The sequence below is a fragment of the Coregonus lavaretus genome (genome assembly GCF_964263955.1).
Source record: "Coregonus lavaretus genome assembly, contig: HAP1_SCAFFOLD_1870, whole genome shotgun sequence".
NCBI lineage: Eukaryota > Metazoa > Chordata > Actinopteri > Salmoniformes > Salmonidae > Coregonus > Coregonus lavaretus.
In genome coordinates this window covers 57,211-72,500 of record NW_028165561.1, presented here as the reverse complement: position 1 = coordinate 72,500, position 15,290 = coordinate 57,211, and the positions used below count along the sequence as shown (strand labels likewise).

Below are 15,290 nucleotides of genomic sequence, written 5' to 3'. Positions count from 1 at the left end.
TGCGGCTGGGGCTGGGGTTGGGGCTGGGGCTGGGGTTGGGGTTGGGGTTGGGGCTGGGGCTGGGGCTGGGGTTGGGGCTGGGGCTGGGGTTGGGGCTGCCATGCTGTGATGTGTTGCCCCAGACCCCAGCCATACTACCATGCTGTGATGTGAAAAAAATAAAAAAAAATAAAAGATGTGTTGCCCCAGCCCCCAGCCCCTGGCGATACTACCATGATGTAGTATGGTCAAGTTCTTCCACACCGATCTCGACAAACCATTTCTGTATGGACCTCGCTTTGTGCACGGGGGCATTGTCATGCTGACACAGGAAAGGGCCTTCCCCAAACTGTTTCCACAAAGTTGCAAGCACAGAATCGTCTAAGATTTCCCTTCACTGGAACTAAGGGGCCCGAACCATGAAAAACAACCCCAGACCATTATTCCTCCTCCACCAAACTTTACAGTTGGCACTATGCATTGGGGCAGGAAGCGTTCTCCTGGCATCCGCAAAATCCAGATTCGTCCGTCGGACTGCCAGATGGTGAAGCGTGATTCATCACTCCAGAGAACGCGTTTCCACTGCTCCAGAGTCCAATGGCGGCGAGCTTTACACCACTCCATCCGACGCTTGGCATTGCGCATGGTGATCTTAGGCTTGTGTGTGGCTCCTCGGCCATGAAAACCAATATTTTTTTACCCCCTTTACTCCCCAATTTCATCATATCCAAGTGGTAGTTACAGTCTTGTCCCGTCACTGCAACTCCTGTACGGATTCGGGAGAGGCGTAGGTCGAGAGCCGTGCGTCCTCCGAAACACGACCCGCCAAGCCGCTCTGCTTCTTGACACAATGCACACTTAACCCGTAAGCCAGCCACACCAATGTGTCGGAGGAACAGGAGTCGCTACAGTGCGATGGGACAAGGACATCCCGGCCAGCCAAACCCTCCCCTAACCCGGACGACGCTGGGCCAATTGTGCATCGCCTCATGGGTCTCCTGGTCGCAGCCCGCTGTGACACAGCCCGGTATCAAACCAGGATCTGTAGTAACTGCGATGCAGTGCCTTAGACCGCTGCGCCACTCGGGAGGCCCTCATGGAAACCCATTTCATGAAGCTCCCAACGAATAGTTATTGTGCTGATGTTGCTTCCAGAGGCAGTTTGGAACTTGGGAGTGAATGTTGCAACCGAGGACAGACTATTTTTACACGCTACGCGCATCAGCACTCGGAATGTCCCGTTCTGTGAGCTTGAGTGGCCTACCACTTCGCGGCTGAGCCGTTGTTGCTCCTAGACGTTTCCGCTTTACAATAACAGCACTTAAAGTTGCCCGGGGCAGCTCTAGCAGGGCAGAAATTTGACGAACTGACTTGTTGGAAAGGTGGCATCCTATGACGGTGCCACATTGAAAGTCACTGAGCTCTTCAGTAAGGCCATTCTACTGCCAATGTTTGTCTATGGAGATTGCATGGCTGTGTGCTCAGATATTATACACCTGTCAGCAACGGGTGTGGCTGAAATAGACTAATCCATTAATTTGAAGGGGTGTCCACATACGTTTGTATATATAGTGTATCTACCTCAATTACCTCATACCCTTGCACATTGACTCAGTACTGGTACCCTGTGTATATAGCCATGTTATTACCTGGTACCCCTGCACATTGACTCAGTACTGGTACCCTGTGTATATAGCCATGTTATTACCTGGTACCCCTGCACATGGACTCAGTACTGGTACCCTGTGTATATAGCCATGTTATTACCTGGTACCCCTGCACATGGACTCAGTACTGGTCCCCTGTGTTTATAGCCATGTTATTACCTGGTACCCCTGCACATGGACTCAGTACTGGTACCCCCTCTATATAGCCATGTTATTACCTGGTACCCTGGACATGGACTCAGTACTGGTACCCTGTGTATATAGCCATGTTATTACCTGGTACCCCTGCACATGGACTCAGTACTGGTCCCCTGTGTATATAGCCATGTTATTACCTGGTACCCCTGCACATGGACTCAGTACTGGTACCCCCTCTATATAGCCATGTTATTACCTGGTACCCCTGCACATGGACTCAGTACTGGTCCCCTGTGTATATAGCCATGTTATTACCTGGTACCCCTGCACATGGACTCAGTACTGGTACCCCCTCTATATAGCCATGTTATTACCTGGTACCCTGGACATGGACTCAGTACTGGTACCCTGTGTATATAGCCATGTTATTACCTGGTACCCCTGCACATGGACTCAGTACTGGTACCCTGTGTATATAGCCATGTTATTACCTGGTACCCCTGCACATTGACTCAGTACTGGTACCCTGTGTATATAGCCATGTTATTACCTGGTACCCCTGCACATGGACTCAGTACTGGTACCCTGTGTATATAGCCATGTTATTACCTGGTCCCCCTGCACATTGACTCAGTACTGGTACCCTGTGTATATAGCCATGTTATTACCTGGTACCCCTGCACATTGACTCAGTACTGGTACCCTGTGTATATAGCCATGTTATTACCTGGTACCCCTGCACATGGACTCAGTACTGGTACCCTGTGTATATAGCCATGTTATTACCTGGTACCCCTGCACATGGACTCAGTACTGGTCCCCTGTGTTTATAGCCATGTTATTACCTGGTACCCCTGCACATGGACTCAGTACTGGTACCCCCTCTATATAGCCATGTTATTACCTGGTACCCTGGACATGGACTCAGTACTGGTACCCTGTGTATATAGCCATGTTATTACCTGGTACCCCTGCACATGGACTCAGTACTGGTCCCCTGTGTATATAGCCATGTTATTACCTGGTACCCCTGCACATGGACTCAGTACTGGTACCCCCTCTATATAGCCATGTTATTACCTGGTACCCCTGCACATGGACTCAGTACTGGTCCCCTGTGTATATAGCCATGTTATTACCTGGTACCCCTGCACATGGACTCAGTACTGGTACCCCCTCTATATAGCCATGTTATTACCTGGTACCCTGGACATGGACTCAGTACTGGTACCCTGTGTATATAGCCATGTTATTACCTGGTACCCCTGCACATGGACTCAGTACTGGTACCCTGTGTATATAGCCATGTTATTACCTGGTACCCCTGCACATTGACTCAGTACTGGTACCCTGTGTATATAGCCATGTTATTACCTGGTACCCCTGCACATGGACTCAGTACTGGTACCCTGTGTATATAGCCATGTTATTACCTGGTCCCCCTGCACATTGACTCAGTACTGGTACCCTGTGTATATAGCCATGTTATTACCTGGTACCCCTGGACATGGACTCAGTACTGGTACCCTGTATATAGCCATGTTATTACCTGGTACCCCTGCACATCCACTCAGTACTGGTACTTCCTGTATATAGCCATGTTATTACCTGGTCCCTGTGTATATAGCCATGTTATTACCTGGTACCCCTGCACATGGACTCAGTACTGGTACCCTGTATATAGCCATGTTATTACCTGGTACCCCTGCACATGGACTCAGTACTGGTACCCTGTATATAGCCATGTTATTACCTGGTACCCTGTGTATATAGCCATGTTATTACCTGGTACCCTGTGTATATAGCCATGTTATTACCTGGTCCCCTGTGTATATAGCCATGTTATTACCTGGTCCCCTGTGTATATAGCCATGTTATTACCTGGTCCCCTGTGTATATAGCCATGTTATTACCTGGTCCCCTGTGTATATAGCCATGTTATTACCTGGTACCCTGTGTATATAGCCATGTTATTACCTGGTACCCCTGCACATGGACTCAGTACTGGTCCCCTGTGTATATAGCCATGTTATTACCTGGTACCCCTGCACATGGACTCAGTACTGGTACCCCCTCTATATAGCCATGTTATTACCTGGTACCCCTGCACATGGACTCAGTACTGGTCCCCTGTGTATATAGCCATGTTATTACCTGGTACCCCTGCACATGGACTCAGTACTGGTACCCCCTCTATATAGCCATGTTATTACCTGGTACCCTGGACATGGACTCAGTACTGGTACCCTGTGTATATAGCCATGTTATTACCTGGTACCCCTGCACATGGACTCAGTACTGGTACCCTGTGTATATAGCCATGTTATTACCTGGTACCCCTGCACATTGACTCAGTACTGGTACCCTGTGTATATAGCCATGTTATTACCTGGTACCCCTGCACATGGACTCAGTACTGGTACCCTGTGTATATAGCCATGTTATTACCTGGTCCCCCTGCACATTGACTCAGTACTGGTACCCTGTGTATATAGCCATGTTATTACCTGGTACCCCTGGACATGGACTCAGTACTGGTACCCTGTATATAGCCATGTTATTACCTGGTACCCCTGCACATCCACTCAGTACTGGTACTTCCTGTATATAGCCATGTTATTACCTGGTCCCTGTGTATATAGCCATGTTATTACCTGGTACCCCTGCACATGGACTCAGTACTGGTACCCTGTATATAGCCATGTTATTACCTGGTACCCCTGCACATGGACTCAGTACTGGTACCCTGTATATAGCCATGTTATTACCTGGTACCCTGTGTATATAGCCATGTTATTACCTGGTACCCTGTGTATATAGCCATGTTATTACCTGGTCCCCTGTGTATATAGCCATGTTATTACCTGGTCCCCTGTGTATATAGCCATGTTATTACCTGGTCCCCTGTGTATATAGCCATGTTATTACCTGGTCCCCTGTGTATATAGCCATGTTATTACCTGGTACCCTGTGTATATAGCCATGTTATTACCTGGTACCCTGTGTATATAGCCATGTTATTACCTGGTACCCTGTGTATATAGCCATGTTATTACCTGGTACCCTGTGTATATAGCCATGTTATTACCTGGTATCCTGTGTATATAGCCATGTTATTACCTGGTCCCCTGTGTATATAGCCATGTTATTACCTGGTCCCCTGTGTATATAGCCATGTTATTACCTGGTCCCCTGTGTATATAGCCATGTTATTACCTGGTCCCCTGTGTATATAGCCATGTTATTACCTGGTAGCCCGTGTATATAGCCATGTTATTACCTGGTACCCTGTGTACATAGCCATGTTATTACCTGGTAGCCCGTGTATATAGCCATGTTATTACCTGGTATCCTGTGGATATAGCCATGTTATTACCTGGTATCCTGTGTATATAGCCATGTTATTACCTGGTCCCCTGTGTATATAGCCATGTTATTACCTGGTACCCTGTGTATATAGCCATGTTATTACCTGGTCCCCTGTGTATAGCCATGTTATTACCTGGTCCCCTGTGTATATAGCCATGTTATTACCTGGTATCCTGTGTATATAGCCATGTTATTACCTGGTATCCTGTGTATATAGCCATGTTATTACCTGGTACCCTGTGTATATAGCCATGTTATTACCTGGTACCCTGTGTATATAGCCATGTTATTACCTGGTACCCTGTGTATATAGTCATGTTATTACCTGGTACCCTGTGTATATAGCCATGTTATTACCTGGTACCCTGTCTATATAGCTATGTTATCGTTACTCGTTGTGTATCTATTATGACTTTTATTATGACTTTTCTATTATTTCTCTATTTTCTTTCTCTCTGTGTTGTTGGGAACGGCCCGTAAACATTTCACCGTTAGACTACACTTGTTGTTTACCAAGCATGTGACATTCGATTTGATTTGTAGACGTCTGTTGCTGCCTCATTCTTGTTTCTAAAGAAACACCATGTTAGTACTGGACTAGTACATTCTGCACCAAGGACCAGTAGAAACACCATGTTAGTACTGGACTAGTACATTCTGCACCAAGGACCAGTAGAAACACCATGTTAGGACTGGACTAGTACATTCTGCACCAAGGACCAGTAGAAACACCGTGTTAGTACTGGACTAGTACATTCTGCACCAAGGACCAGTAGAAACACCATGTTAGTACTGGACTAGTACATTCTGCACCAAGGACCAGTAGAAACACCGTGTTAGTACTGGACTAGTACATTCTGCACCAAGGACCAGTGTGTCCAGCAACTACCATCGCCTTAAATGTACTTACTGTTTTCATGTTAAGTGCCTTGCTCAAGGGCACATTGAAAGATTGTTCACCTTGTCGGCTCAGGTATTGGAACCAGCGACATTTCGGTTGCTGGGCAACACTCTAACCGCTAGGCTGCCTGCCGCTCCAACACTGTTCAACACTGTCTGCTTTAACAACTAACCGCTAGACTACCTGCCGCTCCAACACTGTTCAACACTGTCTGCTTTAACAACACTCTAACCGCTAGGCTGCCTGCCGCTCCAACACTGTTCAACACTGTCTGCTTTAACAACTAACCGCTAGGCTGCCTGCCGCTCCAACACTGTTCAACACTGTCTGCTTTAACAACACTCTAACCGCTAGGCTGCCTGCCGCTCCAACACTGTTCAACACTGTCTGCTTTAACAACTAACCGCTAGGCTGCCTGCCGCTCCAACACTGTTCAACACTGTCTGCTTTAACAACACTCTAACCGCTAGGCTGCCTGCCGCTCCAACACTGTTCAACACTGTCTGCTTTAACAACTAACCGCTAGGCTGCCTGCCGCTCCAACACTGTTCAACACTGTCTGCTTTAACAACTAACCGCTAGGCTGCCTGCCGCTCCAACACTGTTCAACACTGTCTGCTTTAACAACTAACCGCTAGGCTGCCTGCCCCTCCAACACTGTTCAACACTGTCTGCTTTAACAACTAACCGCTAGACTGCCTGCCGCTCCAACACTGTTCAACACTGTCTGCTTTAACAACACTCTAACCGCTAGGCTGCCTGCCGCTCCAACGCTGTTCAACACTGTCTGCTTTAACAACACTCTAACCGCTAGGCTGCCTGCCGCTCCAACACTGTTCAACACTGTCTGCTTTAACAACACTCTAACCGCTAGACTACCTGCCGCTCCAACACTGTTCAACACTGTCTGCTTTAACAACACTCTAACCGCTAGGCTGCCTGCCGCTCCAACACTGTTCAACACTGTCTGCTTTAACAACACTCTAACCGCTAGGCTGCCTGCCGCTCCAACACTGTTCAACACTGTCTGCTTTAACAACACTCTAACCGCTAGGCTGCCTGCCGCTCCAACACTGTTCAACACTGTCTGCTTTAACAACTAACCGCTAGACTGCCTGCCGCTCCAACACTGTTCAACACTGTCTGCTTTAACAACTAACCGCTAGGCTGCCTGCCGCTCCAACACTGTTCAACACTGTCTGCTTTAACAACACTCTAACCGCTAGGCTGCCTGCCGCTCCAACACTGTTCAACACTGTCTGCTTTAACAACTAACCGCTAGGCTGCCTGCCGCTCCAACACTGTTCAACACTGTCTGCTTTAACAACACTCTAACCGCTAGGCTGCCTGCCGCTCCAACGCTGTTCAACACTGTCTGCTTTAACAACTAACCGCTAGGCTGCCTGCCGCTCCAACACTGTTCAACACTGTCTGCTTTAACAACTAACCGCTAGGCTGCCTGCCGCTCCAACGCTGTTCAACACTGTCTGCTTTAACAACACTCTAACCGCTAGGCTACCTGCCCCTCCAACACTGTTCAACACTGTCTGCTTTAACAACACTCTAACCGCTAGGCTGCCTGCCGCTCCAACACTGTTCAACACTGTCTGCTTTAACAACTAACCGCTAGACTGCCTGCCGCTCCAACACTGTTCAACACTGTCTGCTTTAACAACTAACCGCTAGACTGCCTGCCGCTCCAACACTGTTCAACACTGTCTGCTTTAACAACTAACCGCTAGGCTGCCTGCCGCTCCAACACTGTTCAACACTGTCTGCTTTAACAACTAACCGCTAGACTGCCTGCCGCTCCAACACTGTTCAACACTGTCTGCTTTAACAACACTCTAACCGCTAGGCTGCCTGCCGCTCCAACACTGTTCAACACTGTCTGCTTTAACAACACTCTAACCGCTAGGCTGCCTGCCGCTCCAACACTGTTCAACACTGTCTGCTTTAACAACTAACCGCTAGGCTGCCTGCCGCTCCAACACTGTTCAACACTGTCTGCTTTAACAACACTCTAACCGCTAGGCTGCCTGCCGCTCCAACACTGTTCAACACTGTCTGCTTTAACAACTAACCGCTAGGCTGCCTGCCGCTCCAACACTGTTCAACACTGTCTGCTTTAACAACACTCTAACCGCTAGGCTGCCTGCCGCTCCAACACTGTTCAACACTGTCTGCTTTAACAACACTCTAACCGCTAGGCTGCCTGCCGCTCCAACACTGTTCAACACTGTCTGCTTTAACAACACTCTAACCGCTAGGCTGCCTGCCGCTCCAACACTGTTCAACACTGTCTGCTTTAACAACTAACCGCTAGGCTGCCTGCCGCTCCAACACTGTTCAACACTGTCTGCTTTAACAACTAACCGCTAGGCTGCCTGCCGCTCCAACACTGTTCAACACTGTCTGCTTTAACAACACTCTAACCGCTAGGCTGCCTGCCGCTCCAACACTGTTCAACACTGTCTGCTTTAACAACTAACCGCTAGGCTGCCTGCCGCTCCAACACTGTTCAACACTGTCTGCTTTAACAACTAACCGCTAGGCTGCCTGCCGCTCCAACACTGTTCAACACTGTCTGCTTTAACAACTAACCGCTAGGCTGCCTGCCGCTCCAACACTGTTCAACACTGTCTGCTTTAACAACTAACCGCTAGACTGCCTGCCGCTCCAACACTGTTCAACACTGTCTGCTTTAACAACTAACCGCTAGGCTGCCTGCCGCTCCAACACTGTTCAACACTGTCTGCTTTAACAACACTCTAACCGCTAGGCTGCCTGCCGCTCCAACACTGTTCAACACTGTCTGCTTTAACATGGGAGGAAAGGGGAGGTGTGAAAGAAGGGCCTGTTGTGTGTTTGAGGGGGGGGGGGGGGGGGGGGGGTTCTCTCCTTCCCTCCTAACAGCAGACTGATAGCCAGCTTCTCCCTCTCTTCACACACCCTCTGTTTTATTCTGTGTTGTTCTCTCCTTCCTCCTCTGTGACATTCTACCCTGTTCATGCATTTCCATCACTTTGGTAACCAGGTGGTAAAATGCATTGGTCACGATGCTGAGTCCCTGGCTTCAAAGGGTTCTCTCACATTAAGGAGTCAATGTGATGAAATATACAGTACATGGCATCTTGGGTTCTTCGTGCATTAAAACGCTCTCTACCAATGTTGAAACATGGTGGGATTGATGCTGTTGTTTTGTAGCAGTGGAGATTGGTGTTGTGATTGTTGATGATGTTGTTATTATTGTTCATTATGTTGCTGTTGTTGTTGAATATGTTGTTGTTGTTGTTGTTGTTGTTGTTGTGTTACAGTAGAGGCGCTCCACCTTGGAACTCTGATGGCAGCCCACGGCTACTTCTTCCCCATCTCAGACCATGTGCTCACTCTGAAGGACGATGGAACCTTCTACAGGTTTCAGGTACTAAGATAAGATCAACTTCTACAGGTTTCAGGTACTAAGATAAGATCAATTTCTACAGGTTTCAGGTATTAAGATAAGATAAGATCAACTTCTACAGGTTTCAGGTACTAAGATAAGATCAACTTCTACAGGTTTCAGGTACTAAGATAAGATCAACTTCTACAGGTTTCAGGTATTAAGATAATATCAACTTCTACAGGTTTCAAGTACTAAGATAAGATAAGATCAACTTCTACAGGTTTCAGGTACTAAGATAAGATAAGATCAACTTCTACAGGTTTCAGGTATTAAGATAAGATAAGATCAACTTCTACAGGTTTCAGGTACTAAGATAAGATAAGATCAACTTCTACAGGTTTCAGGTACTAAGATAAGATAAGATCAACTTCTACAGGGTTCAGGTACCAAGATAAGATAAGATCAACTTCTACATGTTTCAGGTATTAAGATAAGATAAGATCAACTTCTACAGGTTTCAGGTATTAAGATAAGATCAACTTCTACAGGTTTCAGGTACTAAGATAAGATCAACTTCTACAGATTTCAGGTACTAAAATAAGATAAGATCAACTTCGACAGATTTCAGGTACTAAGATAAGATCAACTTCGACAGGTTTCAGGTACTAAGATAAGATCAACTTCGACAGATTTCAGGTACTAAGATAAGATCAACTTCTACAGGTTTCAGGTTTTTAGGATAAGATCAACTTCTACAGGTTTCAGGTACTAGATAAGGTCAACTTCTACAGGTTTAAGGTTTTTAGGATAAGATCAACTTCTACAGGTTTCAGGTACTAAGATAAGATCAATTTCTACAGGTTTCAGGTATTAAGATAAGATAAGATCAACTTCTACAGGTTTCAGGTACTAAGATAAGATCAACTTCTACAGGTTTCAGGTACTAAGATAAGATCAATTTCTACAGGTTTCAGGTATTAAGATAAGATCAACTTCTACAGGTTTCAGGTATTAAGATAAGATCAACTTCTACAGGTTTCAAGTACTAAGATAAGATAAGATCAACTTCTACAGGTTTCAGGTACTAAGATAAGATAAGATCAACTTCTACAGGTTTCAGGTATTAAGATAAGATAAGATCAACTTCTACAGGTTTCAGGTACTAAGATAAGATAAGATCAACTTCTACAGGTTTCAGGTACTAAGATAAGATAAGATCAACTTCTACAGGGTTCAGGTACTAAGATAAGATAAGATCAACTTCTACAGGTTTCAGGTATTAAGATAAGATAAGATCAACTTCTACAGGTTTCAGGTATTAAGATAAGATCAACTTCTACAGGTTTCAGGTACTAAGATAAGATCAACTTCTACAGATTTCAGGTACTAAAATAAGATAAGATCAACTTCGACAGATTTCAGGTACTAAGATAAGATCAACTTCTACAGGTTTCAGGTATTAAGATAAGATCAACTTCTACTGGTTTCAGGTACTAAGATAAGATCAACTTCTACAGATTTCAGGTACTAAAATAAGATATGATCAACTTCGACAGATTTCAGGTACTAAGATAAGATCAACTTCGACAGGTTTCAGGTACTAAGATAAGATCAACTTCGACAGGTTTCAGGTACTAAGATAAGATAAGGTCAACTTCTACAGGTTTCAGGTATTAAGATAATATCAACTTCTACTGGTTTCAGGTACTAAGATAAGATCAACTTCTACAGGTTTCAGGTTTTTAGGATAAGATCAACTTCTACAGGTTTCAGGTACTAGATAAGGTCAACTTCTACAGGTTTCAGGTACTAAGATAAGATCAACTTCTACATGTTTAAGGTTTTTAGGATAAGATCAACTTCTACAGGTTTCAGGTACTAAAATAAGATCAACTTCTACAGGTTTCAGGTTTTTAGGATAAGATCAACTTCTACAGGTTTCAGGTACTAAGATAAGATCAACTTCTACAGGTTTCAGGTTTTTAGGATAAGATCAACTTCTACAGGTTTCAGGTACTAAGATAATATCAACTTCTACAGGTTTCAGGTACTAAGATAAGATCAACTTCTACATGTTTAAGGTTTTTAGGATAAGATCAACTTCTACAGGTTTCAGGTACTAAGATAAGATCAACTTCTACAGGTTTCAGGTTTTTAGGATAAGATCAACTTCTACAGGTTTCAGGTACTAAGATAAGATCAACTTCTACAGGTTTCAGGTTTTTAGGATAAGATCAACTTCTACAGGTTTCAGGTACTAGATAAGATCAACTTCTACAGGTTTCAGGTACTAGATAAGATCAACTTCTACAGGTTTCAGGTACTAAGATAAGATAAGATCAACTTTATTGTTCCTGAAAGGATATTTGTTTTGTACAGGACTGTATGTTTCTTATATCTACGGCCTACTGGGATAGTGGTGTGTCAGTAGATTAGTGTTTGAGTGGTTAAATTACTACAGTATTTTATTCATATTGCCTAATAATGAATTGATAGAGTGATGCAGCCGGTATAAACTATAGGTAATGTTTACAGATCAGGTATAAACTATAGCTAATGTTTACAGATCAGGTATAAACTATAGCTAATGTTTACAGATCAGGTATAAACTATAGCTAATGTTTACAGATCAGGTATAAACTATAGGTAATGTTTACAGATCAGGTATAAACTATAGCTAATGTTTACAGATCAGGTATAAACTATAGCTAATGTTTACAGATCAGGTATAAACTATAGGTAATGTTTACAGATCAGGTATAAACTATAGCTAATGTTTACAGATCAGGTATAAACTATAGCTAATGTTTACAGATCAGGTATAAACTATAGCTAATGTTTACAGATCAGGTATAAACTATAGCTAATGTTTACAGATCAATATTGAAAACATCAAAATGTCCTTAATTCATGAGTGCTCTTGAAAATAACAGAAATGATCTGAAACAACAGTGATCTGGTTAAATATCCTGAAGGGTCTATTAGAATCATTACACAATGCACTCTCTCTCTCTCTCTCTCTCTCTCTCTCTCTCTCTCGCTCGCTCACACTTTCTCTCTCTCTCTCTCTCTCTCTCTCTCTCTTCTCTCTCTCTCTCGCTCACTCACACTTTCTCTCTCTCTCTCTCTGTCTCTCTCTCTCTCTCTCTCTCTCTCTCTCTCTCTCTACCTATGTCTCTCTGTCTCTGTCTCTGTCTCTGTCTCTGTCTCTCTCTCTCTCTCTCTCTCTCTCTCTCTGTCTCTCTGTCTCTCTCTCTGTCTCTCTCTCTGTCTCTCTCTCTCTCTCTGTCTCTCTCTCTGTCTCTCTCTCTCTCTCTCTCTCTCTCTCTCTCTCTCTCTCTCTCTCTCTCTCTCTGTCTCTCTCTGCCTCTCTCTCTCTCTCCCTGTCTCTCTCCCCCTCTCCCTCCTCTCTCTCTCTCAGACTCCCTATTTCTGGCCATCCAACTGTTGGGAACCTGAGAACACAGACTATGGTGAGTACAGCAGACAATGACCTAAATCACCTAATTGTCACACACACACACACTGAAACACATTAAACCACTGTCCAGTCCAGTAAATCCAGGCTACTTTCCCGCTCTGCTCTGCGGTCGGTCGGCCCAGAGCTCCAGTCATCCCTCCAGATGGAAGCTACTTCCTACAGCCGGATGGATTACTGGTCTGTCAGGAACAAATCATGGAAAACAAAATCAGCTGAACAATATTCATATTCAGCTTACTGGTATACAACCAGGAAACCCATACACCAATACCCTGTCTGTCTGTTTCCTATCTGGTATACAACCAGGAAACCCAGACACCAATACCCTGTCTCTGTTTCCTATCAGGTATACAACCAGGAAACCAATACACCAATACCCTGTCTGTCTGTTTCCTATCTGGTATACAACCAGGAAACCCATACACCAATACCCTGTCTGTGTCACGTTCGTTGAAGGACGGGTCAGACCAAGGCGCAGCGTGATATGCGTACATGTTTATTGAACTTAATAAACACACGACAAAGGAAACAAACCGTGAAGTCCTAAGGTAGACACACAACTAACCTTACACGGAACAAGATCCCACAACTAGACAGTGCCAATAGGCTGCCTAAGTATGGTCCCCAATCAGAGACAATGAGCGACAGCTGCCTCTGATTGGGAACCACACCGGCCAACATAGAAATACACATACTAGATAATACAACATAGAACATACACAACAAATAATTTTTGGTTCTAGAATGGCTAGCTTTATGGTTCTAGAATGATCAGCTCTATCGTTCTAGAATGGCCAGCTATGGTTCTAGAATGGTCAGCTTTATGGTTCTAGAACGGTCAGCTCTATGATCCTTGAATGGTCAGCTTTATGCTTCTAGAATGATCAGCTCTATGGTTCTAGAATGGTCAGATTTATGGTTTTAGAATGGTCAGCTTTATGGTTCTAGAGTGGTCAACTCTATTGTTCTGAAATGGTCAGCTCTATGGTTATAGAATGGCCAGCTCTATGATTCTAGAATGGTCAGCTTCATGGTTCTAGAATGGTCAGCTTCATGGTTCTAGAATGGTCAGCTCTATGGTTCTAGAATGGTCAGCTTCATGGTTCTAGAATGGTCAGCTTCATGGTTCTAGAATGGTCAGCTCTATGGTTCTAGAATGGTCAGCTTCATGGTTCTAGAATGGTCAGCTCTATGGTTCTAGCATGGTCAGCTTTATGGTTCTAGAATGGTCAACTCTATTGTTCTGAAATGGTCAGCTCTATGGTTCTAGAATGGTCAGCTCTATGGTTCTAGCATGGTCAGCTTTATGGTTCTAGAATGGTCAACTCTATTGTTCTGAAATGGTCAGCTCTATGGTTTTAGAATGGTCAGCTCTATGGTTCTACAATGGTCAGCTCTATGGTTCTAGAAAGGTCAGCTCTATGGTTCTAGCATGGTCAGCTTTATGGTTCTAGAATGGTCAACTTCATGGTTCTAGAATGGTCAGCTCTATGGTTCTAGCATGGTCAGCTTTATGGTTCTAGAATGGTCAACTCTATTGTTCTGAAATGGTTAGCTCTATGGTTATAGAATGGCCAGCTCTATGATTCTAGAATGGTCAGCTTCATGGTTCTAGAATGGTCAGCTTCATGGTTCTAGAATGGTCAGCTCTATGGTTCTAGAATGGTCAGCTTCATGGTTCTAGAATGGTCAGCTTCATGGTTCTAGAATGGTCAGCTCTATGGTTCTAGAATGGTCAGCTCTATGGTTCTAGAATGGTCAGCTCTATGGTTCTAGAATGGTCAGCTATATGGTTCTAGAAAGGTCAGCTCTATGGTTCTAGAATGGTCAGCTCTATGGTTCTAGAATGGTCAGCTTCATGGTTCTAGAATGGTCAGCTTCATGGTTCTAGAATGGTCAGCTCTATGGTTCTAGAAAGGTCAGCTCTATGGTTCTAGAATGGTCAGCTTCATGGTTCTACAATGGTCAGCTCTATGGTTCTAGAATGGTCAGCTTCATGGTTCTAGAATGGTCAGCTTCATGGTTCTAGAAAGGTCAGCTCTATGGTTCTAGAATGGTTAGCTCTATGGTTCTAGAAAGGTCAGCTCTGTGGTTCTAGAATGGTCAGCTCTATGGTTCTAGAATGGTCCGCTGTATGGTTCTAGAATGGTCCGCTCTATGGTTCTAGAAAGGTCAGCTCTATGGTTCTAGAATGGTCAGCTCTATGGTTCTAGAATGGTCAGCTCTATGGTTCTAGAATGGTCAGCTCTATGGTTCTAGAATGGTCAGCTCTATGGTTCTAGAATGGTCAGCTCTATGGTTCTAGAATGGTCCGCTCTATGGTTCTAGAATGGTCCGCTCTATGGTTCTAGAAAGGTCAGCTCTATGGTT

The 15,290-nt window shown here is 44.6% G+C and overlaps 1 protein-coding gene across 1 annotated transcript in view; it reads left to right on the top strand.

Annotated features, from left to right (window-relative positions):
• Positions 1-15,290, top strand: part of LOC311115723 (regulator of G-protein signaling 7-like) — a gene marked incomplete at both ends in the record, with an annotated part of 71,999 nt that overhangs the window by 13,923 nt on the left and 42,786 nt on the right. The window contains 2 exons of the mRNA XM_084190874.1: positions 9,372-9,478; positions 12,861-12,912. Of these exons, the coding sequence (XP_084047000.1) occupies positions 9,372-9,478; positions 12,861-12,912 (159 nt within the window). The remainder of the gene's footprint in view (positions 1-9,371; positions 9,479-12,860; positions 12,913-15,290) is intronic.